Source organism: Streptopelia decaocto (genome assembly GCF_964273445.1).
Source record: "Streptopelia decaocto genome assembly, chromosome: 10".
NCBI classification, from domain to species: domain Eukaryota; kingdom Metazoa; phylum Chordata; class Aves; order Columbiformes; family Columbidae; genus Streptopelia; species Streptopelia decaocto.
In genome coordinates, this window is record NC_138665.1 from 20,196,517 (window position 1) to 20,221,849 (window position 25,333).

Consider the following 25,333-nt stretch of genomic DNA (forward strand, 5'->3'; position numbering starts at 1 on the left):
CTCTCCAGGCCCGTTTGGACCCTCCCTGGGTCGTTGTCACCACGTCGCGGTGGCACCAGCCGGGGCTTCCTTGTGGCTGCAGGTTGGTGGGAGCAAGCGATGGCATCTGGTTCACCACCAGCACATCCCATGAGGAAAACGATCCCAAATGCATCTCCGGAGCATCTGCTGGTGTGTCCTGGGACTATCAAACAGCTCAAGCCCTTGCAAGGCTCTTCTGTGTAGTCTCTAGAGCTCAGAGAGTTCAAATTGGGGCAGGTCAGGAGACACCCATGAGGAACCACTGTTGAAACAGCAGCCAAGGCAGGTGAGTTGGATTTAATGCCTTCACCAGGTTAAATGCAAACCTGGGACACCTGGGTGCTGCTCTGCAAACTGGTTTGGCTGTGGGGCTCGGCACAAGAGACCCCATTTCACGCTTCTGCATTAGAAGTTCATGTTCATGCTTCATCCTGGAAAGCATCTTGACTTTGCCTTATTTCTACACTTTGGTGGCACGGCAAAAATCCTCTGAAAACCAACACAATCGGCTGGAACAGCCCAGGATAAATGGATTTCAGAAGGAAGAAGCACCACCCCCGACTGGCACCCCCACCATCCCCTCGCTCCGCTCCCAAAGCTGCAAAACCGGGTGGAAAACCAGCAATTGCTGCTGGAGACCCTGCAGGTGACTTAATGTGACTTAATAAACAAGCCAACAGCACGTTTCCAGTTAAAAACGGGCTGGGACAAGGTCGATCTCCAGCTGCCCAAACTGGGAGCAGCACCACGACCCTCCATCTGCCAACATTAACGGTCAATATGTACACATATACATAGATATATATTTTTACTCCCTGAGCCACAAAGAAACCCATCTCTTGTAGACAACTTGGTTCACAGAGGACGTCCCCAATCTGCTTTGTAAGAAATGGTTTCTATCATCTCCGGCCAGTTTCCTGTGCCTTTCCAAGCTGTGAATGTTCGGCTCGGGGTAGGACGGGCCGAGCGTCACCTCGGGCGCCCGTCCCGCGGCCTTTGGCAGCGCGGCACGCAGCGCTCAATTTGGAGGGGGCGGCCCCGCTCTGTTGCATGCCGAGATCTGCCGGCCGGACGAATTAATTCCAGACCGTAATGTGGGTGCGGACTTCAGCTGGGCAAAATTTGGCTACCCTGGCTTAGTCATTATTGTCTGATGGATCTCTTGGTGACAGTCGCTGCCCCTATTGTTCTGAGGTGAGCCCCCGTGGCAAGAAATGCGAAGGCAAGAAACAAAAGGATATAAAGAAAGGTTACGAAATCAAATCCAGCGAGGCGGGGTTATTGTCCCTCCATCCCGCCGCCTCTGTCCTCCATCTCAGACGGGATTTTGCAGGACAAAAAGAGAAAAGCAGCCACGGGACGGACGGACGGACGGACAGACAGAGGGGGGCAGGTCCTGGGGGGAGCAGCCTCAGTTAAACCACAGAGAAAGGGAGGAGGAAATTATCATCAATTCTTAACAGTTTATTTCTTTACTGGGTTAAACAAGGAGCGGAGAAAACCTCTGCCCCAAAATACAACAGAACTGAAAGCATTACAGGTACAGAGACTATTGAACACAGAGAGTAGTAGGATAATATTTTTAATACAACTGAATTATAGCATGGGTTTGTGTTTTCCTTGGGGGGGTTCTGTTTGTTTCTTTTTTTTTTTTAATCTTTTTTGTCAAACCGTTTTGGAAAATAAATGTAGTAGGAACTAGTGCAAAAAAGTTCTAAACATGAAGCACAGTGTATAAAATGGCATAAGAAAAGCGTCCCCTCGAGGACACAGTCACTTCTTATGACGGGGGGAGAAAGAGAAACAGAAGGGGGGTGGGAACAGAGGGGGCGGGTCCGGGAGGCAGAGGCCGAAAGCTGGAAAGAAAGAGAAACGGGGCAGGGGGTCAGAAAGAACATCTTCACTTCAGCACTAGGGGTTCATTTGCTTCCTTTATTTCTCCCCTCGCCACCATGTACTGTAAAAGGACCTTTTTTTTACGATTTTTGTTGGTTTTTCTGTAGGTCTGAGCTCTGTAACCACCGATGTTCCACAAGCACTTGAGAAGGGTTCGGCCACCAGCAGCCTGGTCACAGTCCCAAAGCCCAAGCAGCAGGGACGCCCCGGTCCCCTCCGCGTCCCGTGTCCCCCTGGCACCCCAGGGACAGACGGACCCGAAACAGCGTCTCCCGCGTCCCAAACGGAGAAGGGCAAGAGGGTGAGATGTTTTCCTCGGGGATCTCCCCAGCAATTCCCCTTGAGAAAGCCGCTTTTCCCACCGTGCGCCGTCCCCGCCGCAGCGGCGCACGAGTCCCCCCCATCTCAGGTCCCCTCTGGTTCTGGGGACATCCCGCCAGCGTCACATCTCCAAGGGAAAGGCTCCAAGCAGCCGGATTTTGGGGTTGGAAAAGAACACAGAGCTTGGTCAGGGGATGGTTGGGGACCTGGAGAAGCGAACTCCGGGGTGACTGTCCCCGAGGTGGGTGACCGGGCTGGAGTCCCCCCAGCAACAACGGCCGCTCTCCAGTTCCCCCAATCTGCCTTTTGATTGAGCTGCTCGGCCCCACCGAACCGGCTGGATGCTATTTTAAGTCGAACTGGTTGGAATTCCTTACAAATTGCTATTCTCTCCGGATCCACTGCCACCGGTCCCAACTGTGCGAGCAGGAAAAGCGGGATTGATGTGAAAGGGGTTTTTCTTTTGAAAAGGAAAGGTTTGGTGGGAAGGGGCCGCTCTCGATGCATTTCTCTATTTGAAAACAATAAATCGGTCATAATTATCAATATGGCTTGTTTCGACAAGTTTCAAAATAAAAAAAGGTCTGGCTTGAAATGTCTTTTTGTTTTGCAACACGAGCACGTACGGTTCCCAAATAAATACATTTAAAAATGGTAAAACAGAACCCAAATTTCCTAAGCCAAAACTGATTTTCTTTGTCGAGTTTCAGTTTCCAACGAGCGAATTTGTCAACTTCCTGGGCTGAAAAAGGATCATCGTAAAACGCTAACGAGGCTGGAACCCCCTCCTGACCCTGCTTCCAACCAGATGGGCAGCGGGCTTGAAAACATCCCAACAGCTTTTAAAGGGAATTACCTTGGGGGATGCTCTTCTCTGCTCAACCACAGGGAACATGGGTGTAAAGCGCCAGGATTTTCTGATGTTCAGGATTTTTTGGGGGCTGGCGCTCAGGGACAATGTGGTGACACACGGGACCGGGAGCCATCACCCTAATTGCTCCACGGGCCAAGAACACCTGAAGAATTGCTGCTGGAATGCTTAATTCCTGCAATACAGATGCTGGGATGCTGGGAGCTGAGCGGGCCCGCAGAGCTGCCCGGATCGGGCGCCTTCTGGGGGAAAACGGGCCGATTTGGGGGGTTTTGTCACGGAGGAACCGCGCTGGGATGCCCGAGAAGACTTGGTTTGATGGGCTGAAGTAGATGGTTATTAACGTCCCGCTGCCCTTCCAGCCTTTAACGGATAATGTATATCCGCAGGGACCTCTGGGGCTGGGCGACAGGACCCTCCATCGCCGCCGAGGCCGCTCCGGCCCCAGCGCCCAGATTGCGGGGATTGGCTTTGGGCAGGCGGGCAGAGGAGCCGGCTCCAGCGCCGCCCGCAGCCCGGCTGGCAGCGACTGAGCTGCCCTGACATCTCCTATTGAAGCAAAGCAAAATGTGTTGAACAAAAACCATTTCAAGATGTTTTCCGAGTGTTGCCAAGTTACTCAACATGTTCTGCTTTAGTTGTCAGATGCTTTCAAAGCGATTTCCCTAACTCAGAGCACGAATGGTGAGGGCTCTCCCTGGGAATCTTTCGCCTGGGGCTACCATGGATCTGTATTTTCATAAGAAAAAGGCTCAACTAATGATTAATCTTCACCAGAGGAAGCAGGGCCTTTCTTTGGGATTTTTCTTCAGTTATTTTTAATTAATTTGTACAACTGGCAGCTACATTAAAGTGCAGAACCCAGGACTAACGCTGCAGGAGCGCAGGACCCAGGTACCTTTTCTCCTGCATCCCAACCAGGGACAGCATCACCCTGGCCGCCCTCATCCTGGGGCAGAATCCCCCCTGTCCCGGGGGCGTTTTCCGACGAGCAGAGAGACGTTTACCCACAGCTGAGTTTTACAGATTAATCCCAATGCGTGGCACCTTTTTTCAGGGAGAAGAAATAAGATTGCGGAATAAAAAGCACCTCGGTTTTAAATTCCCGGTAGGATAAACGCAGGTGTTTTCCAGGGTGGCACAGGAGGGGCTGCAGTACCTGCACACGTGGAGCAAAAACCCCTTTTCCTCCTCATCCCAGGCACATTCACTCCATGTTTTAATAAAAATAATGTCAGTGGCATTAACTGAGACAATGTTAACGTCTCCTTTCTGGGTGTTTCTCTTGTACAGCAAAGAGAAATCTAATATGGATGGAGGATTATTGAAGTTGTAATGTCAGACCAAAGAGAAGATTTTTATCCGACGGCCTTATAATGATGGACTGCGACATGCGCCGCTTCCAGCTGCTCCGGCCGCTCTCTGAACAGCGCGTCTGGATCCGTTTAACCAGATTGGCAGAGTGTTGAATACAGCATATGGTGCCCTAAAACCACAGAACTTATTGACGGCAGCCCAGACTCGCTAAATAAAAGAACTCCTTCCAAAAAGCCTCGCTCTGTGAAGACTCAGCACTTTCCTCCCAGTCACACTAGGTAAAAATCCCAGCCCTGTGCCTGCCCCCCCGCACGTTATCCTCACGGGAACAGCTCCAGCCTGGAAAACCTGTGCATCTCTTATGGGGACAGCCCTGCCGAGCCTCCCCCCGCCCCTGGTGCAATTACACCCCCTTAATAACCACATAAAGACCCCAATTTTGAACCGTCTCAGGCTGCAGACCCGTGGTGCAGCTCGTCCGCTGGTGTTAGGGAGGGTGGAGACCTTTGTCACAGCTCCCGGGTGAGTCCAGCCAACCCCCGCCAGCCTCCCCTGGTCCCCGAAGATAAACTGGGGATGTCGGACCTCGGTGGACATCACAAAACCTCCCCAGAGAGCGCCCGAGCCTGCGCTGCCCGCTCCATGGCCCTGCTCTGCCTCGGGTGGGCATGGACCCCTCCGGAACGGGCTCCAAACACACGCGTGGTGCAGAGAAACCGAGCCCGGAACATCACGAACATCATGAAGACCACGAACACTGTGGTGTCTGCGCAGGCTCGGGCGCTGCTCAGTGTCACCCCGGCACACAATGAATAGGGCCGGTGACTCAGGGCCACCGGCTGACGCACCACACTGGGCTATTCTTCTCTCTCCCGATGAGTCGCTCGAAGACTGTCCGCAGCCTATCTGCGAGAGAGGCGCCTGCAATTAGCTTAACTCTTGGCAGTACACGAAAAATCTAATTTCGCTCAGAAGGAGCTGGGTCTGGAGGCGGGCGCGGGGCTCCCTGGGTGCTTTTGCGAGTCATCCCAGCAGCTGCACCGCTCGCTGCTCAGCAGCAAACAGAGGATTGGGATCCCTATTTCCTGAACTGTTGCACGTCCAGGTTCTCACAGGGGTGTAAACTAGGCTGAAAATGAAGAACAGTTAAACGAGAATCGTCCTACCTTTTCTGGGTAGCGACGGCAAGGAAATCTGCTCGGGAAACCCGCATCTTCCACAAGCACCAGCTCTCCTAGCCCAGCAAGCGAGGGACTGCGGGTTCACAGGCTCTGTATCTGCGGGACTTTGGTAACAGGTAACTGAGAACGTGTAAACATCACCCCAAAGCTCTGAGATTCAAGTCAAAGCAGAAATCAAACATCCAGCTGCTTCCCAGAGCCTCTTTGGGCTGGAAATGGGCTGAAAATGACCTGGAAAGGTGTTCTTCCCCCGAAACGCTGGTACTTCTGCCTTCCTCCCTCCTGCCGGGTAGGAAGTAGCTTTGCCCACGGGGCTCTGCTTGGTTTTGCTTCACCTCAACACCCCAGAAACCACAAAACTCTTACAATCCTCAACTCCATGGAGCCTCACGGGGATCTGGGATGAGTTTGAGATGCAGGAGGACATTCCTCCTGCTCCGTCCATCCCGTGATCGCCCCGGGAAGCACCAGCCCAGAAACAGAGGGACCGTCACACGCATCCTCTGCAGGCACCGAGCAGGTTCACATCCACAGCACGACCGGGACACTTCGCAGCCGACTCGTGCTAAAACGCACCCTTCACCCACACCCAGAATGAACTTTCTTGTCTCTGGTGCTCGGCCCGGAGGCGCAGAGCTGTCCCCCCCATGTACGACCTCACAGCATCCCTCCCGCAAACAGGTCCTGGTGGGCAGATGCGGAATTTGGGAGTTTCCGAGGAAAGCGGGATCTGACGCCTGTTTGGGGCTGGATCCCTGGATTTGCTGAGCTCAGGTTAAAAAGAACAAACACGGGAGGCAAACGAGGCTGCACCAGCCAGCACCTTGCCCGGCCGAGTCCAGCTCTCCCAGCCGGGCTCCTGCACATTTTCTGATCTGGGGGGGGCACCCACGGATAAAAAGTATTCACAAAGCCTCTCTTCCCCAGCTGGGCTTCATTAGCGCTTTTTCTTTGTGTGGGAGACTCTCCCTACAGGCCAGATTTCTCCAGCCCTTCTGCCATCCAGCCCATGATTTGTAGCTGGGAAGGACGGAAGGACGGACGCCTCGGACACGCGCTCCCTGGCTTAGCCTGTGCACTGCCGGGCTCACATCTCCCCAATTCCCCTTGGAGAACAGCTGCTCCGGGCCCGAAAGAAAGTAAAAACAAGGTTAAACCAAATCATGAGGATGCTTGGCAAAGGGGGAGATGGGAACGCTGGGGATGTCCCTCCTGCCCCGTGTCTCCTCCCTCCTCCCCACCTCCTTGCACAGAGGAGCAGGAGAGGCAAGGCTGGGGGAGCAGCTCGGGACGTCATGAGACGAACCCCGAGTAGTACCACAGTGTATCGTAATTCTGTCCCACTCCTGCCCCCGATCCCATCAGCGCGGGGAACGCACGTTGAGGACACTGCACCCCACGAGGATGCTCTGCCCTGAACTGGTGGGTTCTTCCCCTGGGACAGGAGCTGTGCAGAGGGTGCCCCCCACCCTGTCGGCATTTACGGACCGAAGAGGAAAAGAACCGGGGGCGAGACTGACCGTCAAACGCTTGGCATCACTGGCGGGCACCCAAGGCACTCGCGGCGGGTGGCCGGGCGATGCGTGGCCGTCCCATGGGGACCCCTTTTCCGCAGGGCCCCCTTTTCCGCAGGGACCCCCTCCCTTGCCCCCCCGTGCCGTACCTTCCCGCACCGGCATCTCGCCGCGCTGCCCGGCTGCCACTGACCGAACCCTTCTCAAAGCCGAGTCCCGCAGCCCTGTGCGCATTAGAGACTCTTCATCACGGGGATGCCCCGCGGCGAGCAGCTCTTGGGGGTATGTGCGGGGGTGTGTGTGTGTGCGTCACCCCCAATCCCGTGCCTCCCATTGGAGGAATAGCATGTGCCCCCCCCTTCGTGGAAAAAAGATCTGGCATTCTTCTTGGAGGTCGGCTGTCCCCTGTGTGTCACTCGTCCCTTGCCACGCTCTCTTCCAGGGCGGGGAGGCTCTCCAGGCTGAGCCCCCCGCCGGCCGCCCCACCGTGCACGCTGGAGAAGGACACCATGGTGTGGAGAAGCATCAGGACCAGCACGCAGAGCCTGATCCTGCTGCTGCCGAGGCGAGACCCTGCGGAGACCGGCAGCAAGGACGGGGAGTGGGGCTGGTGGTACTGGTGGTGGTGGTGGTGGTAGAGGTGGTAGTGGTTGTGCCGCTGGTGATGGAGGTGGGGGTCGTGGCGGTGGAAATGGAGGGACTCGGAGGCCGTGGACTGGGGGGATGTGTTGTCGCTGCTGTCTGGGGGGTGGTCGCAGGAGTCCCATTGCACCTCGCAGCACTTGGCCTCCTCGTCGGGCAGCGGGTTCTCCAGCAGCCCTGCGGGAAGGAAGCGGAGGAAGAGGAGGGTGAGCGGGAGGGGACGAGCCCCGGGACAGAGCCCAAGAACCAGGACACCCAGACACCCCCCGGGACTGGTCCCCAGTGGGGCTGCGAGCCTGGACCCGCGTGCAGAGAGCACAGCCCTGGGACATGCGTGGGACACCCCAAAGGCTGCTTGTAGCGGTTAAATATCCCAGCCTTGCTTTAAACCCATCACCTCCAGCCCCTCGCATGCTTGATTAGCTTTCAATTAGCGGAAGGGCTTTAATTGCTGTGTCGCCGTTAACCGCTTACACCTCAGGCACAATGGCCTTGTCTCGGCGGTCAAGCAGCGTTTCCACGCTGTGCCTCCTCCCGTTCCACCCCAAAAAGGCAAAGCATGACGGGGCTCACGAGCACCCACCTCTGCCCCGTCCCCCGGTGCCCCCCGGGTGTGCGGGACCCCGGCCCCGCTCCCCGGACCTCCTTACCCGTACAGATGAAGCCAGGCAAACCTCCATAGATCAGCTCGTCATTGTCCGGTAACACGAACGGGCACCTGGTCTGCACCTCCAGGCAGTATTGCTTGCATGGGATCCGCTGCCGGCACTGCTGTTGGGTCACGTTGAAGTACTCGGAGCACAGCCAGGCCTTATAGACAGCCTAGGAGAAGCCACCGAGAGGGACGTGTCACCTCCCCAAGGGCTGGGGTAGCCAAAGCATCACAGAGACACGGGGGGAAGGGGAAGGGAGAGCTCTCAGCTCACGCCAGAAATCACACAACCATCAAATCCCAGTTGGAAGGGACCACAGGGATCATCTGGTCCAACCTTTCTTGGCAAAAGCACAGTCTAGACAAGCTGGCCCAGCAGCCTGTCCGGCTGAATCTTAACAGTGTCCAATCTTGGGGAAACTGCCACTTCCCTGGGGAGATTATCCCAATGGCTGATTGTTCTCATCAGGGAAAAACTTCCTCTTGTGTCAAATCAGAACCTCTCCAGGAGTAACTTTTACCCATTGCCCCTCGTCTTTTCCACGGGACTCCTTGTAAAAGGGGCATCTCCATCTGCTTTGTAGCCACCCTTTAAATCCCGAACACGGTGACGAGTAAGTCAGTACATAGGGGTCACTTACTGAACTCACTGATCCATTAAAATAAACCGCTGAACCGCTGGGGCTGTGGGACTCATCTTACAAGCTAAAACCACCACAGAAGTAGAGCAAAGTAACCACACGGAGTGACGTCCCCTACAGATGGGCACTGCAAGAGATCACAGCGATCCTGCCAGGACTGGCGGCCCAAGAGCTCGGTCCATCGTGTGAAAATCCAAGCACCGCTCATCCCGTCCCAGAGCGTCTCCCCCCCGGACACCCCCGGGGCAGGGCAGGGATTGACATCTGCTCTAAAGCACTCTGGTCCCCATCGGCTCTGACCACGGCCAAGGGACAGCAAAACGGAGCATGGGCTGAGCCTGTTTGACCGTTTCCAAAGGTCTCTGCCCCGGGCTGGTCCCTTTGCCACCAAACGCCACCTTCCTCACCCATCCACCTGGTTTGGGGGGAATTCCTGCCCCCCAGCCCACGCTGTCCCCCTCCCCAGCAACGCCGGCTCTCCCCCCGCCCGCCGCGCGTTCGTGCCCATCGCGGCCGGCCGGGCACGGCCCAGATGGCTTCGGTTAAGACCGTATCTCCCGCATCCCTCCTTATCTCCCGAGCATCAGGCGCAGGGGGAAATTGTTTGTCTTTGCTGTAAAAGGGAGGGAGATCTCTGGTTTCTCATGGGGAGAAATCATTCCTCAGGCTGCAAGAAACAGCAGCAGCCTCGGTGGCACTTCCAGCTCATCTCTGGACACATCTGGGCACTGGGGACACAGTGAAGGTCACGTTAACGACCACAGCCAACTTCCTTTGAAACCGAGTCGAAAGGACTCCCCGTGATTCAAAGGGAATGAATTTTCCCTCCTCGGCGTGCTTGGAGAAAAACCCCACGCTCCTCCTTCCAGCTGCATTTTTATTTTCTGGAGGCTTTATAACATCGCTTCTTTGTTTCCCCATGTTTCCATAGATCCTTATCATCGCTTGTTTGGACCCCGGTAGTGTCTCAGAATTGAAGCTAGTTGGGAAATTCTTGGCAAGTTATTTTAGTTTCTTTTTTTTTTTTTTTCCTGGAAAATGCCAAATCATGAAAACCAGAATGTTCATGGAAGTGTGTTAGTTTTGGTGGCGCTTTCATCACTACAAGTTTAATTGGGAGCAGGACACAAGCGTTTCAGAGCAGCCACCAGCCCCGGGGTCAGAGCGCCCAGCCGGGATGTGAGAATCCAGCCCGGCTTTGGCTCCCCGGCCCCCCGCGTGTTAACTACTCAGGCCCCAAAGCATCCAGCCTGTCCAGGTGGACACGTCCCCACTGCGCTCCGAGGGCTCGGCCAGTCCCGGTTTCTCCACAACGCTGTTACTTACCCCCTCAAGCCACAACATTTTCAGGATTAAAACCCAGCTGCTTTAACTACACCGCAAACAGCCTGCGAATTTAAACAAGAACTAAGAGATGCACCAGAATAAAACCAAAGATAACTTGCCACTCGCTTTTTGTGATTAGGCATTTGGGCTTTTTCTATGCAACAAGTTCTGCAGCACCAACGATGTCCCGCTGCTTACATCTCTCTCTTGCACTGGCTTGTCAGGGCTTCATAGTTATAAATAATAAATAGCAAATGAATGAAGCGCATATACACAGCTCGCAGGGTTGTATGTGAGCCCAGCACCCACCCGCAAACGGGTCAGGAACGGGAAAGGGATCAAATCTGCAATGGGCCCACGGGCGCGTGGGGCCGGCGGGGGCTCCCCCAGGCCGGGGTGCTGCTCCCACGTCCCGGGACCGAGCCCTCGGGGTGCCCGGGACACGGCACTGCTGGATGTGAGGCCCCACAAGCCACGTGTGCGGGTAACAAGGTCACCCAGCGCAGCCGCGGGGACCCAGCCTGCTGCCGCTGGTGTGACCGGCCCCAGCGTGCGGCCGGAAGGAGCCGGTGGGACACACGAGTCGTCCCTCCCGCTCACCCCATGTTCCAGGCCCTTGGATTACACATCCCCACCGGCGGGACCGTCTCGTGTTTCCCGAGGAGCTCGTTTTACCACTGAAAACACTTATTTCGCTGCCTACCAGTTTCCCTTCATACTTGACCTACATTTCTCCATCCAAAAGTTCATTCCCTTCAATCACTCCACAAACCATCCCTTTCCCTCCTCTCTGTTTACACATTTCTAATATTTGCAGATGTATCACGCTCCCCGTTTAGTCATAACTTCGCCAGGCTCGACTGATTTACTCTCTCCCGTCTCCGCCGAGTCTCCCTCCCAGCCCTGAATCATCTCCCTCTCTCCCCCGCGCTGTTTCCCGGCCCCGCTCACATCCGTGACTCCAAGCAGGGACATGCCCTGGCCCGTGGCAGAGGAGGGTGGCTGTCACCTGCTGTCACCTGCTGTCCCAGCGCTGCCTTTGGGCTGCAGAGACCTGTGCTTTGGTCCCACAGCCGGCACAGGAGGCTCCCGAGAGCTCGGTGGGAAGGTGCTTGGGCTCATCCCGCTCTCCTCTGGAAACGCAGCTTGAAGGAGCAGACTCCCCGCGGATCTGCATGTTCTCCCCTAAAATGTTTCTGTTGACTCAGAGCAAGAAGTTTGGTGGAGGGCTGGGGTCTCAGACAACAACATCCCCGTGGATTTAATGGAAATACTGAGCAAAAGGCTGCAGAGAGCTGGTGGTAGCACAGCCACCGCAGGGGAGATGCTCTCACCCAGAAACTGGGACCAGCACCAGGATTTTCCAGGTGCCTTTCTCCCTTTCCTTCCCAGGACACCCAGCTGCCCCGAGGGCAGCACCGGCGCTGTGGGTGCTGACACGGGGTGCTCTGGGCGCCGCAGTGGGGATCCCCAGGCTGTGCGTGATGGAATCACCCGGAGCTGTTCAGAACCGCGGTGCGGAGCTGCTGGCGCAGCGGGGCCGCACGGGACACGGGCAGATCTGCAGAGCTCCCGCGTCCTCCGTCACACCTGCGAAAATCAGCGTTCCCAGCAAGCTCCAAACTCCCCGGGATGCTCAAGCAGCAGCCTCAACGCTTTGCTTTTTCAGTAGCTTTCGATATGTCCGAGCTCACCCCACGCAATCTGCTTTCTCCTGCTGCTAGAAAGGACGCGTGAGAAGTTAGGACAGGAAGAAATTTATTCTCAGCTTAAATCAATGGGGAAAGCTCATTGTTTTCCATTCTTGCCCTTTATGGTTTCTTCAGGAAGGGAGCTTGGTTGCAATCAGCGTTTCTTCCATTCTGTTTTCGCTTTTTGGCTGATCTCCAGCCTCACCAAGTAAATATAAGTGACCTGAACTCCAAAAAGCTCTATTTTGGTGCCTTCTTCCTGCATGTTTTAGCTCAGAAGACTGGCGAGACGACTCCGAGAAAGCACAAGGAGCTCTGCTGCCCAGGAAAGGGGCCAAGTTCAGCCACCCCATTTCCACGCAAGGAGGAGGACAGGCTCTCCATCTGCATCATAAAAGACACTAAAGAAAGCCCAAATGAAATGGATTTCCAACAGCTACCTGTCTGCTCACGCTGCCACCGACCCCTGGAAGCAGCAGTCAGCTGTTCGGACATTTTGCAGTTGCTTCGGTGCCAAATCGAGCTCCTCGCTGCCCGCACGAGGAGAGCATCCCCCACCAAACAGCTTTTCCAGAGCCTGTCTGCGTTCTTCCTATTTCTGCACAAACCAGTGTACTCATTTTTTGAAGTAATTTGGCTGTTTCCAATGCGGTTGCTGCCAGTTCTCTGCCAACACCGCCGCTGCCTCCTGAACCGCCCCAGCCAAGACCAAGGGGCCGGGATGCAGCAGCATCCTCGGGATGCGGCACCTTTGCACAGGGGATGGTGCTCAGGATAATGTGGATGCCCACTGGGACCACCAGCTGTAGTTCAATCCTCTTTTCCCATGAGAGCGGGAAGCAACGCTTGGGAAGTTTCCCCCAGGATGGCGCAGGGGGCCCAGCCCCGCTCAAACGAACCCTTCTCCTTAATTAGAGGCATGGGCAGCATCCCCAGCCCAGCACCCGCTTTTCTGGCAGGGGGATCTGCAGACCGGCAGGGAAGCGGGAAACCTTCCCCTACAAAATAATCTCATTTTGTATAGAAAAGGCAAGACTTGCTGCGTTTAATCGCATTATTTGGCTCTTTTGACTGAGGAAGCCGCGTGGGGCCGGGTGGTCCATGAGCATCCCGCAAGCTCCACCGCTCCTTCAGACCAGACCCCCTGCCCAAAATCCTCCTCCCCAGACCCCCCCACCCACCTGCACCCCGAGGAACTCATCGGGACACCATGTCCACCCAGCAATCCCTGCCAGACCAAAACCTGCCCGCTCCCTCCCTCCCGCACTCGCAGCTCCACCGTGGCCTGAGATGAGCATCTGGAGCGGCTGCGCCTCATTAATCTTGGACACAGGGAAATGAGCGCTGCTAATGAGCCGCTCGGGCATCTCTCCAGGCTCTGGCACATCAGGATGCAGCGCGGGAAGCAGGACACGCCGGGGGGGCACAGAAGAGCCCCCTCGGATGGCAGAGGATGAAGGGAACGCTCACGGCCACGGCCAGGAGTCACAAACACAGGCTGCAATGCCCAATTACTATTGTATTCAATTACTGCCGCCTGCCATCCTGACATTAACAGTGCTGAGCTTTATAAACAGCTTAGAAAAACCAAAAAAACCCAACCCACAAACAAACCAACCAAACCCCAGCTTTGCTATAGGCTGTTCTAACACCATATCTGTAACAGCTGTAACTTCTTTGATAGTTCTGCAGCTGCCCCGTCCCTGCCTTGCCACGTCCACAAGCTCTGGTTTGGGGGATGAAAAAAATCAACCCAACCCAGCCCCAAACCCCACAATTGTGTGCGACTATTGTTTTTTTGTATTGTTTTTACGTTTTGGTTTTTGTTTTTAATATAAAGTTGAGTTTTGCCTGGCGATGACAGCGCTGGAGCCGTGCGTCCTCCGTTTCACAACTGGGGGCTCCGCTGCCCATTGTACCCCGGCCCTGTCTGCGGCTCCGGGCACCGCGGTGGAGGTGCCAGCAGGAACAGGGACAAGGACAGGGACACGGCGCTGGGAATGGCACCAACCGTCCCCTGGCCAGGGAACCCCAGCCCCAGCTTCCCACCCACATCCCTTGAGCTCCCTGATTAAATCACTCCCAAATTACCTCAAACAACACAAGTTGGAGCCACCTGCCACCATGAGCCACCATGAGGAGTGACCTCCTGAAGAAGCTCGTAGTTTTTAGCATTTTAGTTTGTATTCCTAGTTCTGAATCCCCCTTCTTTTGTAGAAGGTAAAAAATAAAGCTTCCCCAAAATACCCCCCCCCCCAAGCTACTTGAAACAAATCTGAGACACACACAACTCCCTAAGCGCTCATCTTTGAAAACTCAGAGAAAACAGCTTTAAAGCACAACCTCCACACACCTTATACACTCAGATCCCAGGTGAAAATCTTATCGCAACGAAGCTCATGGTACTAGGGGATGAGCACCACATTTAGGGGTTTCTTTGCTAATCTGCACATTGCGCCCGCGGGCTGCTGCGTGCAGAGAGCAGCACGAGCTGGGCCTGATCCAGCAGATGCAGCTCTCGCCTGGGAACAAACCCAGGAGGAAGCGCCCGGAATTGCGGTTTGCCCCGAAATGAGAAGCACCCCCTGGAAGGGCGGGGAACACCGGGCAGCCCCCAGCGGCGCTGAGCCACGGCGCTGGGCAGCCCTCAATGGTGCTGGGCAGCCCTCAGCGGCGCTGGGCAGCCCTCAATGGTGCTGGGCAGCCCCCAGCGGCGCTGGGCAGCCCTCAATGGTGCTGGGCAGCCCCCAGCAGCGCTGGGCAGCCCTCAATGGTGCTGGGCAGCCCCCAGCGGCGCTGGGCAGCCCTCAATGGTGCTGGGCAGCCCTCAGCGGCGCTGAGCCACGGCGCTGGGCAGCCCTCAGTGGTGCTGGGCAGCCCTCAGCGGCAAGGAAAACAGTAATCATCCTCACACTAATTAACGTCACAGCTGCACAAACGGAAAGGCAGCGCCCACTGCCAAGCCCTCTCGCCTTCCACAGCCGGTACCTGTGTCCCCACGTGTCACAGGTCCCCTCATTCCCCTGCACCCCCCAGCTGCCCAGTCCCTGCCCAGTGCTGCCTGCAGCCCCTTCGCTCCCACCACAGCTCCCAGTTTGCCCAGTGCAGGTTTGCCATGGTGGCCCCGCGGCCGCTGGGACCCGGACAGGGCCTTCCCCGTGGTGCAGCCACCAGCTCCGCATGACCACTCCTGCCACAGGCTTTTGAGACCGTATCGCTGCTCAAAAACATCACAATTCCCACAAAATAATGTTTTAGTTTAATTAGCAAACTCCGCCTTGGTATCAACACGTCCTTTCTCCAAGAGAGGATGATGATGGGGTGGAAGGGCTCTGCTCCCTGCTGCCCACAGACCCCAACTCTTGCTCCAGCGCCCATGGTGGGTCCCGCCGCACCCCGGGTCTGTCCGCTTTGCTCACCCTCCGATTTGTCCTGGCAGCCTGTGGACAGTGTCTGGTACAAGGCGGCCTGGTCCTGGTGGCTCCCTGCAGGCGCTGCTGGAAAATAAATGTGTTCAACCCAAACCAAGTGTCCGTGGAGCCTGTTCCTCTGGAAGCGCCTTGGACTGGGACACCAGCTGTGTCCTGAGAAACGTCTGATGGGCGCAAGCCTGAGAGACAAGCAAAGGCAGAAAGGACTGGTACTCCCATGACAAGCGAGCAAATCCAGAGCACTGCCGTGTGCTCTCCTTTCCAGAAGGTTTAGGCTGAGGTTTAGAGAGAACACAGCTCACCGGGATGGTGAGGCCAGGACGTGAGTGTGAAGGGATGTATGTGAACGGGGTGGACACCAGGAGATGTGTGGGTCAATGCAGCGACAAAACACAAATAACCCAGTAATAAAAGAGGAGCGACTCCATCTACCCATGTGCAGACTGGCGAGGTGTCACGACAAGATGATAAGAAATGGAATTTCCACCAAGCGGCAGCCCCGGTGACAAGGATGCTGTGACACCCCATAACAGCCCCCAGTGCCCGGTCCTGCTGGCTGCCCTGCGCAGGGGACACACCAAACCCTAACGCAGCAGGTAACCCGTGGGTTAGTCAGCAGCCTAGTCTGTTATTAGCCCAATTAGTTAAAAAGTAATTAGAGATTGCTCTGAAACTGAAGATGAACACAATCGAGTTGGGACAGAGGGAAAGTCAGGTCCCTGCAATCTATTAGCATTGCTTGAGGAATCTGCTCCCATTAGATACTGCTGCAGCCAGGAGCTTAGCAGGGTTCAAAAGTAGATTAAACATTCATACAGATAATGAGAACATCCTGTTACATTAGATAAGATATAAAAAAAATAAGGCTAGACACTTCAGTGCCACGAGTCATCCATTACCCAGCAGCTGATGGGGCGAGGAGATGCTCCCGGCCGGACCGCTCCCCAGGGACGGTGCGTTACCAGCCGTGCTGAGAGCCAACAGGGGAGCGCTGGGCAAAGTTCAGAAATACTGAGCCAAATGCCTCGGATTTCACAAGCACCTCCTTGGATGTGTCTTCTACATGCCCAGCCAGCTCGGTATGAGGTTGCGATGCTCCAAGAGCTTCCAGCCCCAGGAACTCCACCGAGCAGGTTTGCTTTGTGGACATGGGACAGGGAAGCCATGCAGCCTGTTTACGAGAAACGGCCTCACGAGGCCATTACTAAGGTCCAAATAACTAACAGGTGCACAGCTCCAAAGCACACACCTAGAGTTCACCAACTAAGCAGCAAAATCACAGGACTCTGGCGTTGCACGTGCCTTGCACAAGCATCTCGGCTAGACATGCAGGCAGATGCATCCCCAGACACAGAGATGTCCGACACCTCAGAGCTCTGGGGCGGGAGCAGGGGCTGCAAGAAACATCTCAAACACAGCCCTGGAGAGCTCTGCAGACTGAGGCGCATCCACACCCCACAAATACCCCCTCTCCCTGCCCTGGGGGCTGCAGACCTGTCAGCAACAGCCCACACATGGTGGGGGGAGAGCAGCTGCCCCTCATGAGATAATCATCACCAAACTGTGCCTGCACCTCCTGCCCAGCCAGGACCAGCCCAGGGAGGGGGGAGGACATCTCTCCATCTCCGTGAGCATCTCCTGCCCCAGTTTGCCAAGGCTGAAGCAGCAATTGGTAACGTGGCTGCCGGGGAATGTTCTGGCTCAAGGTTTGAAAATGCCAGTTCTTGGAAACCGCAGCATCCCCAGGGAAGACGGCAGCTCAGAGATGCTTCCCTGGGCTAGAAGTGGAAATTCTGCTGAAACCAGGACCTGCAGGAGAGAGGCTGGGGGTCCTGAGGTGGGACGGGACCTGCCCTCACCACCTCCAGCAGACACCAGAACTTTGGGGACGGTGTTGGGAGACCCTGCTGTGAGGAATAAATCACCCAGAGCTTCCACCCAGCCTTGGGCTGGCCGCAGCTGCTTCGTGACAAGCACGAGGACCTACCTCCTTTTACTGCTCACTGCTTGCTTATGGGGTCACTCTCCTGTCTCCCCAGGCCAGGGACCTGCTGCCAGCCCTCCCACCCCTCCATCCAACAGAAACGCTGCAGAAGCTGCTGCGCAGAGGTCAGACATCAGCTGAGATGCCAAATACATGTATTTTTCACTCGTAAGGGGATGCACTGTGCAGGCAGCGTTTCCTTCTGCAGCCGGACCAAACAGCAGCGGGATGCTCGTGCGGGCAGGGCTCTGGAGAGCCAAACCCTTGCCAGGTGATGCCATTTTTAACACAATGGCCACATCAGCAGAGTTTCGGGGAGCCCACTGCACACACACAGCATCACTTCTCCCCCTGGCACCCCTGGATCGTGGCTGCAAGAGAGGCTGCGCAGAGAAGCCGAGAGCAAAAGCAAGCGGGGCCGAGGAGTGAGGCCGAACTGGCGGAGCGTCCCCAGGGCCGGCAGCTGGGGCTGCAGGCAGCGGGGACAGATGGCCACTGCTCGCCCAAGCAGCCTCGGCAGCTCATTCACAGATTTCACTGTCCCTGAGTCACTGCCCTTCAAACGCCAGCAGAGCTAAGCTTCCCCTGCGCGGAGCCGGGCATGAGCCGCATCCTAATGGCATCGCGGTGACAGCGGGGACAGCCGCCGGCAGCCAGGGGTGCCCTGTGCTCCTGGCCCTGCTGCAGGCGGCTCTGCAGGTGGGCAGCACAGGAGAAGCCTCGTGCGGCATCTGGGCTGGGGCTGTTTCGATGAGACCCCGCTGGGGCTGCTGTGCGTACCCGGGGAGGCCGGGCTGCGCGATCCCTCCCCTGCACAAAAGGCTCCTTTCCTGACGCAAACCTGCCCGGCCCTGCACGGGGAACACGTGAAGCCCGGGCCAGCGTGTCCTGGGTTAGGCGGACACCACGTGCATCCTCTTCCCCCTCTTGGTGCTCAGCTCCGGGGAAGGTGCAGCACGGGGATGCTCGCACGGCTGGCAGTCCGTGTGACACCAGCAGGTCCCTTTGTCTGTGGGGACAATGAGTATCGCTGCCTGTTATGAAAAGCAGCATCACAAGCTGTCCCCAATCTGGCCCACCCCAGGCAGCTGGTGGCAATGGATGTGTACAGCAAGTGGGGACCGCGGCGGCGGGTTGTGTCATTTTACCAGGTCACACGTTTTGCCGACACTGTCACACACACTGCTGAGCCCTCAGACTCCCAGCAGGACCACGGCACGTCGGACGCTTTCCAAAAAACCACCGTTAGCCGCTGAAGCATCGCACCGCGTTGTCACCGCCGGAGCCGAGCCTGCCGCCCCAAGGAGCTCAGTCCACCCCACTGGTGAAGCCCCCGTGCACTTCACGTTCCTGGGGACGGGCACAGGCAGAGAGGAACCCGGGCTCGCACACATCCAGCCCCAGCGGGGACAGGAACAGGCGCTGGCGTCTGCGTCACTTGTAGCTACTTGGTGACAATTTGATGGAGACAGATCTCTCGCCCTCCCTCACACTCTTCCCTGCGCCGTTTGCCAACCTGCCTGTTGCTGCACACAGACTCGCTGCCTTGCTAAACTTCTATTTTTTCCCCTTAAGCACCACTGACAGACGTTAACAGACAACCAGCCCAACGCAGGCAGCCAAACGCCTCTGAAAGCGGCAGTAAACCCCCCCATTCACCGGGGAGCGCCCCCCAGCCGCTGCCCCCGCCCCGGGCTGCTTGGCCCCACAGCAACCCTGGGGGTCCAGACACCGCGCACCCCCAGATGTCCCGACCCCAAGCAAAGCTCAGCACTGTCCAAGCATCAGCTCAGCATCCCCCTTCCCACACACCCCAGGCACCACTGGCACATTTCTGACACCTTGACACTGTTGTTTTTAAATTACAGAGCAAACTCCTTTCATCAATGAGTTTTTGGTTCTTCTGTTTTTTGATCTTTGATCTCTATTTTCAAACACCCTGGTGGCACCCGAGACAAGGTGCAGGAACCAGCTGGGGGCTGCGGCTGCCGTAACCGCATGCCAGCACCCACACAGCCCGTTCGTTCCAACTCTTTATACAATATACCCGTATCTCTGTGCACGCCTGAAAAAGCCGACCTTTGCTGATAGGGAACTGGTGTGTACTGCACTTGGCTGAGCTCGTGCAGGTGGCCTTGCCACAACTGCCACATTACGGACTGCGCTGATCTGCTGGAATTACTCTGGAATTTACTCCGCAATGGTTTTTCACCTCTCGAAGTGCCGGTGAAGCTCCAGCTTGTTCCTGAGGAGGAGCTGCAGGTGCAGCCCCCAGAGCTGCCCGGGTGCTGGGGAGCAGCCTCTGCCCCCCGGGGCCCTGCAGCACCCACCGGGTCAGCGATGCTGCAAGAGGGACCCGGCGCCCACCCAGATTTGCTACAAGCCTCAGTATTCATGTAAACTGTAAGGTGGGAGCCTTGCTCTGGATTTGACATTTAAAAACAAACAAACAAAAAAGAGCAAGTTTTGCAATCCAGGCTTGGAGCCAGAGTGCACCGGGTTGAGCAGCGTCTCGGATAAGCCCAGCCAAACTCAACTCGAGTGCTTCTGTGGAGCTAAAACTGCTGCTTTGGTTCTTCCCGGAGGCTTCCCCAGCCCCGAGGTGCCCCCAGGACGTTGCCCTCCCAAAGCTCCCAGCCCCACTGTGCTTGAATTTCCAGGAAGATGCTCGGCGGGGAGGGATGCTGAGCAGAGACACAGATTGCTGATGCTGTTTTTGGCTAAACAGGAGCAAGAGAAACACATTTGCTCTCCAGGCGCTCGGCGTGGGCTGTGCCAGGCGCGGTGCTGCGGCACCTTGCAGCAGGGACCGGCCTCCGTCTCTCACCGCATCACCTGCGCGCTCACGGCAGGGAAAACACCGACACGGCGCCAAAGCCTCGGGACCGAAATCCTGCCCTGCCAGGCTCTCCCAGACGGGATAACGGGGAAACCAGAGGTGGAGAAATGGATCTGGCCAGGGCTGCAGCGGGATTCAACAGCCCACGCGTGCAGAGAAACCCAGGTAATCTAATATAATTTGAGATGCTACAGGTCCTGTCCAGCCTCTGTTCCCAGCCCCGGCCCTGCCCCCTGTCAGCCCTTCTCTCTCCACAGCTTTGTTTCTTGCAACCTAATGAGTCCTTAATTCAGCCAGCTTTGTCCCATAGATCTTGATTTTCCCCAGTACCAGCGGGAGTGTGTACTTTCAGAGGAGCTCTGGGTAGCGGCTGTTGGAGAGGGAAACAGCACAAATCGCTCTGCCTTTGCAGAAGCAAACCCCTCATCTGGCGGCGCTGAGCTGGAGCAACGCTGCGTTTTGCCCGTTCAGAAAAAGGGAAAAAACGGCAGAAAACAGCCATAAGCATCACACAGGGCTTCGCTTTGGAGGGACGGGCATTGCTTCCTGCGCTAAGTCCTGCAAAACCTGAGCCGACAGTTCCCCACAGATCCCGAGGGACATTCGGCTGCAGCGTCCCCGTCCCCGGGCTGTGACCTGCTCCAAGGTCCCTTTGGAAGGATGCTACACCATCACCACAACCGCTCAGTGCAACAAGTTCACCGTGTCTTGTAGCAACAAATGGTACAAGTCACGCAAGAAGAGGGGAGATAGAGGCGGCAGGTGGCTGCCCCCAACTCATTTAATGAATTTGTCCCTCCTACAGACAGAAAACCACAAGTATTTTCCACCTTTTTTATGTTCATCAGCACTAACCAGCACCACGGCAGAAGCTGCCACTTGGGTCTTCTTCACTGCAAGAAGCAAAACGTATTTCGGAAGACGGATGGAGCATGTGGACCCGCTTCGTCCCCTCCCTCCCCTGTCCCCGTGGTGCTGGGGACCTGCCCGCAGGGGCTGTGAGACCCAGCCTGCACGAAACCCCAGCCCACGTGAAATCAAACGAACAATAAACCCCATAAATGTATTTTCAGCTTTCACTGTCGCTCAGCCATGGGGATTTTTGGTGTTAGTTGTAGGAGTAATAAGTAAAACACTTTCATAGTATGATTTGGAAGCTGTCAGTGCTGCACGGGAATAACAACAACGTACGCAGAAGAGTGGGATCTGCCTGGGGATTATTTCCAGGCAGAAAATAAAAAGGCCTGGGAGAGTAGAGAGTATTACAGCAATGAGTAATCTAAGCAGCTGAGTTACAGAGACCCCACCATTTCACAGCATCCCTGTCTCCTGCAGCTCCCAGGGAGACGCTGGCACAGCCCTCCCCGAGCATTCCCCAAGCTCCGGGCACGGACGGATCCGGGGTTTGGACACTGGGGATGCTGCTCACCCCCAACAGCACCTGCCTTTCCCCTGAAACTGGGGTTTTATGAACAGGGAGCGATGGGAATCACGGGTCCCCTGAACATTCAGCAGCTTCTAAGTTCTCAACCTGCTGCATAAGAAGCAACCGGCTGCTCCAGCGGGGCTTTTGTTGTTTTAAAGCAGAAGCAATAAAGAGCCAAAATCACCAGGGCGCTGCGGCTGGCACAGAGCTCTGCGCGTGCTGGTTATGGAGCCACAGGGCTCCTCGGGGAGGGCCTGCGGGGGGCTGCGTGGCCCTGCAGAGCGAGCCTGCGTGCAGGTGCGCTGGCCCTGCTCTGCTTCCCGCCTGCGCTCCTGCAGCCGCTCCAGTGCAGCGGGCGGGCTGTGAATGGGAGGCAGCCGCGCGGGGCAGGACCACGCACAGTCCCCTGCCACACACACATCCAGCCCCAGAAATTGTATTTAAATCCCATTTACCCAGCTGCAGGGCTCTCTACAACCAGAGTCCTGCTATGAGGATTTTGTGGGAGCCGCTCACACTGGCTGAGCTGTCTATTCTGTTTTCCTCCACTCTCCTCTTATTTTGCTGTCACTTGCTCTCCTACGTTGTTACCATCGAGCGACAGGTCTCTGCTGTTGCTTATAAGCGGGTGTTCACATGGGCAGCGCATAGCCGCAAGTCACATCAGAAAATGCAGTATTATTCAGCATCTGGATAGGAATTACAAATTCAGGCTGCTTTAAAAATCCCGCCAGCTGGATTTTCCAATGCAACGAGTAATGACAGCCCCTGCTGAAGTCCAAAGGACTCGAAATCGGGCCAAAACTCGCTCGTCACCACCATGCTGGATGAGTTTGGTGTTAGCCTCACTTCACAAATGGGGAGCAGCCACTGGGAAGGCGAGGTTGAACCCCGCAGCTGTGGGAGTCTAAAGGCACCTAAATGCATATCAAATCACCTTAACCGAAACAAGCAGGAGCCGCGAGGGCTCAGGCCGGTTTGTGCAGACTTGGGCACACGCTGGGAATGCCCTGGGCGAGCGCGGACAGGTCGGCTCTGCTGCTCGTGCCCTCCTGTTGCTTCCCAAACGCCGCCTGTGAAACGGCAAAGCTGGTACTCACAGACACTCTAAGGATGCGACCGTCACGGTGACACAGAGCGAGCTGGGAGGTCACTGCCTTGCTGCTCCTGCCTCCAGCTCTGCATCTCCTAAGCTCGTTTCCTGCGTACTCATCAAGGATGTTAAAACCAGGGACACTTAATGAAGACTCATCTGAGCACGGCTCCATTTCTAGATGCTTTACAGCCCATGGCAACATCTCCTTGCCCAAGACACAAAGGTAATGATTAGTTTCTTGTCTTTCTTTAGTACTCTCTCTAGGTTTTTATACCAGTGAGTACAAGCCAGACTCAGCACTAAGCCTGAAGCGAGGGACACCTGTACAGGCTACAGGAGACAGTTCAGGAAGCCCCCATTTCTGCTGCGCCGCTGGAAACAGGAGCACAATCCCTCCATTCGCCGTGGAACGGGAGCAGCAGGGCCAAACCGCTTGGTCCAGGCTGAATACTACGTGCCTCTGAAACCGCGGCGGGAATGTGGGCAAGCAGATTGCAATTACCTGGCCTGGCACCGGCCCGAACACCGGCACTAGCTCCTTTCCAAAACCGACTCCTTACAAAAGTGATGCAGAACCGTGGGCCTGAGAGCAGTGGCCAGGATCTCACCAATGTGTCCTTGATGAAAGGCACCGCTCAGTGTCCCCAGAACTGCACCCGGTGCTTTCCCAGGGGACAAGCACCACACCAAGAGCCACCCACACTGCCACCGTGGCTCCAAGTGTCCCTCAAAACTGTCCCAGAAGGGCAGTGTCCAAGCACCATCCTGCCACCGTCCCTCTGGGACACGGCTGTGAGGAAGGGAAAGCAGGTTTAATTCCTGGGACCATCACGCTCCCCGGAGGTGACGTCCGGAGGGAGCGCGCACAGGTGGGCCAGGCAGCCGGAGCAGGGGGAGGCTGGTGACAAGGCAGGGGAGCGCCCCGCAGAGCTGCTCTGGACTGAGACGCGACCGCAGCTCTCGCTTTGGAAAGGGACAGCACCGGTCTGAGGCTTGATTTGGCTGATGCGTGGGGAGGCAAACCATTTGCTTTCAGAACATGGACTGAGGACGGGCAGCGATACTGTGGGGAACACCAAGGGGGAGTCCCATCCCGGCACCCCCAGCCTGTCTCCCTGGGGAGAAGGGGTGGAAGGGCTGCAAAACAGCTGCTGTGTGAGGGAAGGGGCTCCAGCACCGCGATTCAGCTCAGCATGCCTCCTCACCTCAGCTTGGCGATGGCCAGGCAGAGCCCTGGGCTGCCCCAGCCCCACGCAGCAGCTTCCGCAGCGGCAGCAGGCCAGAGGCACCGGTGAGGGGCCCTGCACCTCCCTGGCTCGCCCAGCGTGTGCACGGATGTACGTGCACGTGTGCACATGGATGTACGTTCTGCACACCTGAGGCGGCGCAGGCAAGGCTGGCAGGGAGCAGGGTGTCAGGAGGTGCGTGCAGGGATGAGGGAGTGCACGCACGCCCTGGCCAAGCCCCGCTCTGCCCTCTCGCTCCCACCACCCCTGACCGGCAGCCCCAGGGGCTCCAGACCCATCGCACTGGCACGGCCAGGCTGCGGCTCGGGGGCAGCAGGAGACCCCCAGCCCGTGGGCAGGAGGGTCGCGGCACCCTCCTGCAGCTGGGACCCCCGGCGCTCGGCGGGGCTGTGGGACGGCACGCAGCTCACCCGGCGGCACGCACAGCACCCCTTCCTACCTTGCAGTCCGTCAGGCAGGATCTGACCGAGTACTCTTCTGATTGCAAGTACTTCTCCAGCAAGAGGTCGAACTCCTCGTATTTTTCCTGAGCGTGTTGGTCCAGCCGCTGGTACGCCTGGACGCAGCTGCTACAGGCCTCCCCGCCCAGCGCCCCGGCCGCCGCCACCATCAGGTCCACCATGAGGTTGTCCACGCTGCAGTCCAGGCCATCCGGGCCGGCCATCTCCCGCAGCAGGTCCCAGATCGTGTAAGTATCACAAAAGGAGAGGTTGAAGTTCCTAAAGTAAGCCTGCAGGAAGGTCCTCTTGGAGGAGGGAGAGGCGAAGAAGGGGGCGACGACGGCGGCGGCGGGGGGCGAGCGGAGGGGCGCCCCGGCCAGGGAGCCCCGCGGCCGCTGCAGGGCGTGCAGCCGCGCGCAGGCCGAGTCCAGGTCGCCGCGGGCGGCGGGGCAGGGGCCGGCGGGGCCGGGGGCCCGGCTCAGGTTCCCCAGCAAGGCCTCGCAGCTGCCGCCCGCCGGCTCGGCCGCCAGCAGGGCCCGCGGCCCGCGGCTCCGCGCCCGCCCGGCGCCGCTCCGCTCCCGCGCCCGCAGCTTGGCCCCGGCGCAGAGCCACAGATGGTCGGAGAGGAGCACGGTGAAGAAGAGGAGCGAGGCCAGCGAGAGGCGCCATTTCTGCGCCCGCTCGGGGTCGGCCACCGGCTTGTCGCTGCGGCGCGGCGCGCAGCACACCGCCCCGCCGCCGGCGCCCCCGCGGGGGTACATCCAGGCGCCGCGGATCATGCTGCGGGGGCGGCGCGG

General features: G+C 57.2%; 2 protein-coding genes across 3 annotated transcripts in view; both read right to left on the reverse strand.

The window, feature by feature from the left end:
- Window positions 1-25,333, reverse strand: part of LOC309444091 (chromosome-associated kinesin KIF4-like) — a 474,457-nt gene that overhangs the window by 177,540 nt on the left and 271,584 nt on the right. The window lies entirely within an intron of this gene.
- Window positions 1,471-25,319, reverse strand: NALF2 (NALCN channel auxiliary factor 2). 2 transcript variants are annotated; one of them, XM_082061814.1, is made up of 3 exons: window positions 24,536-25,319; window positions 8,438-8,585; window positions 1,471-7,940 (listed from the first exon to the last, which is right to left on the reverse strand). In XM_082061814.1, the coding sequence occupies exons 1-3, from the start codon at window positions 25,313-25,315 to the stop codon at window positions 7,534-7,536; spliced, it is 1,335 nt and encodes a 444-aa protein (XP_081917940.1). In that variant the 5' UTR covers window positions 25,316-25,319; the 3' UTR covers window positions 1,471-7,533. The 2 variants fall into 2 exon arrangements, with proteins under 2 accessions (XP_081917940.1, XP_081917939.1); XM_082061813.1 differs by having other exon boundaries at window positions 8,414-8,585.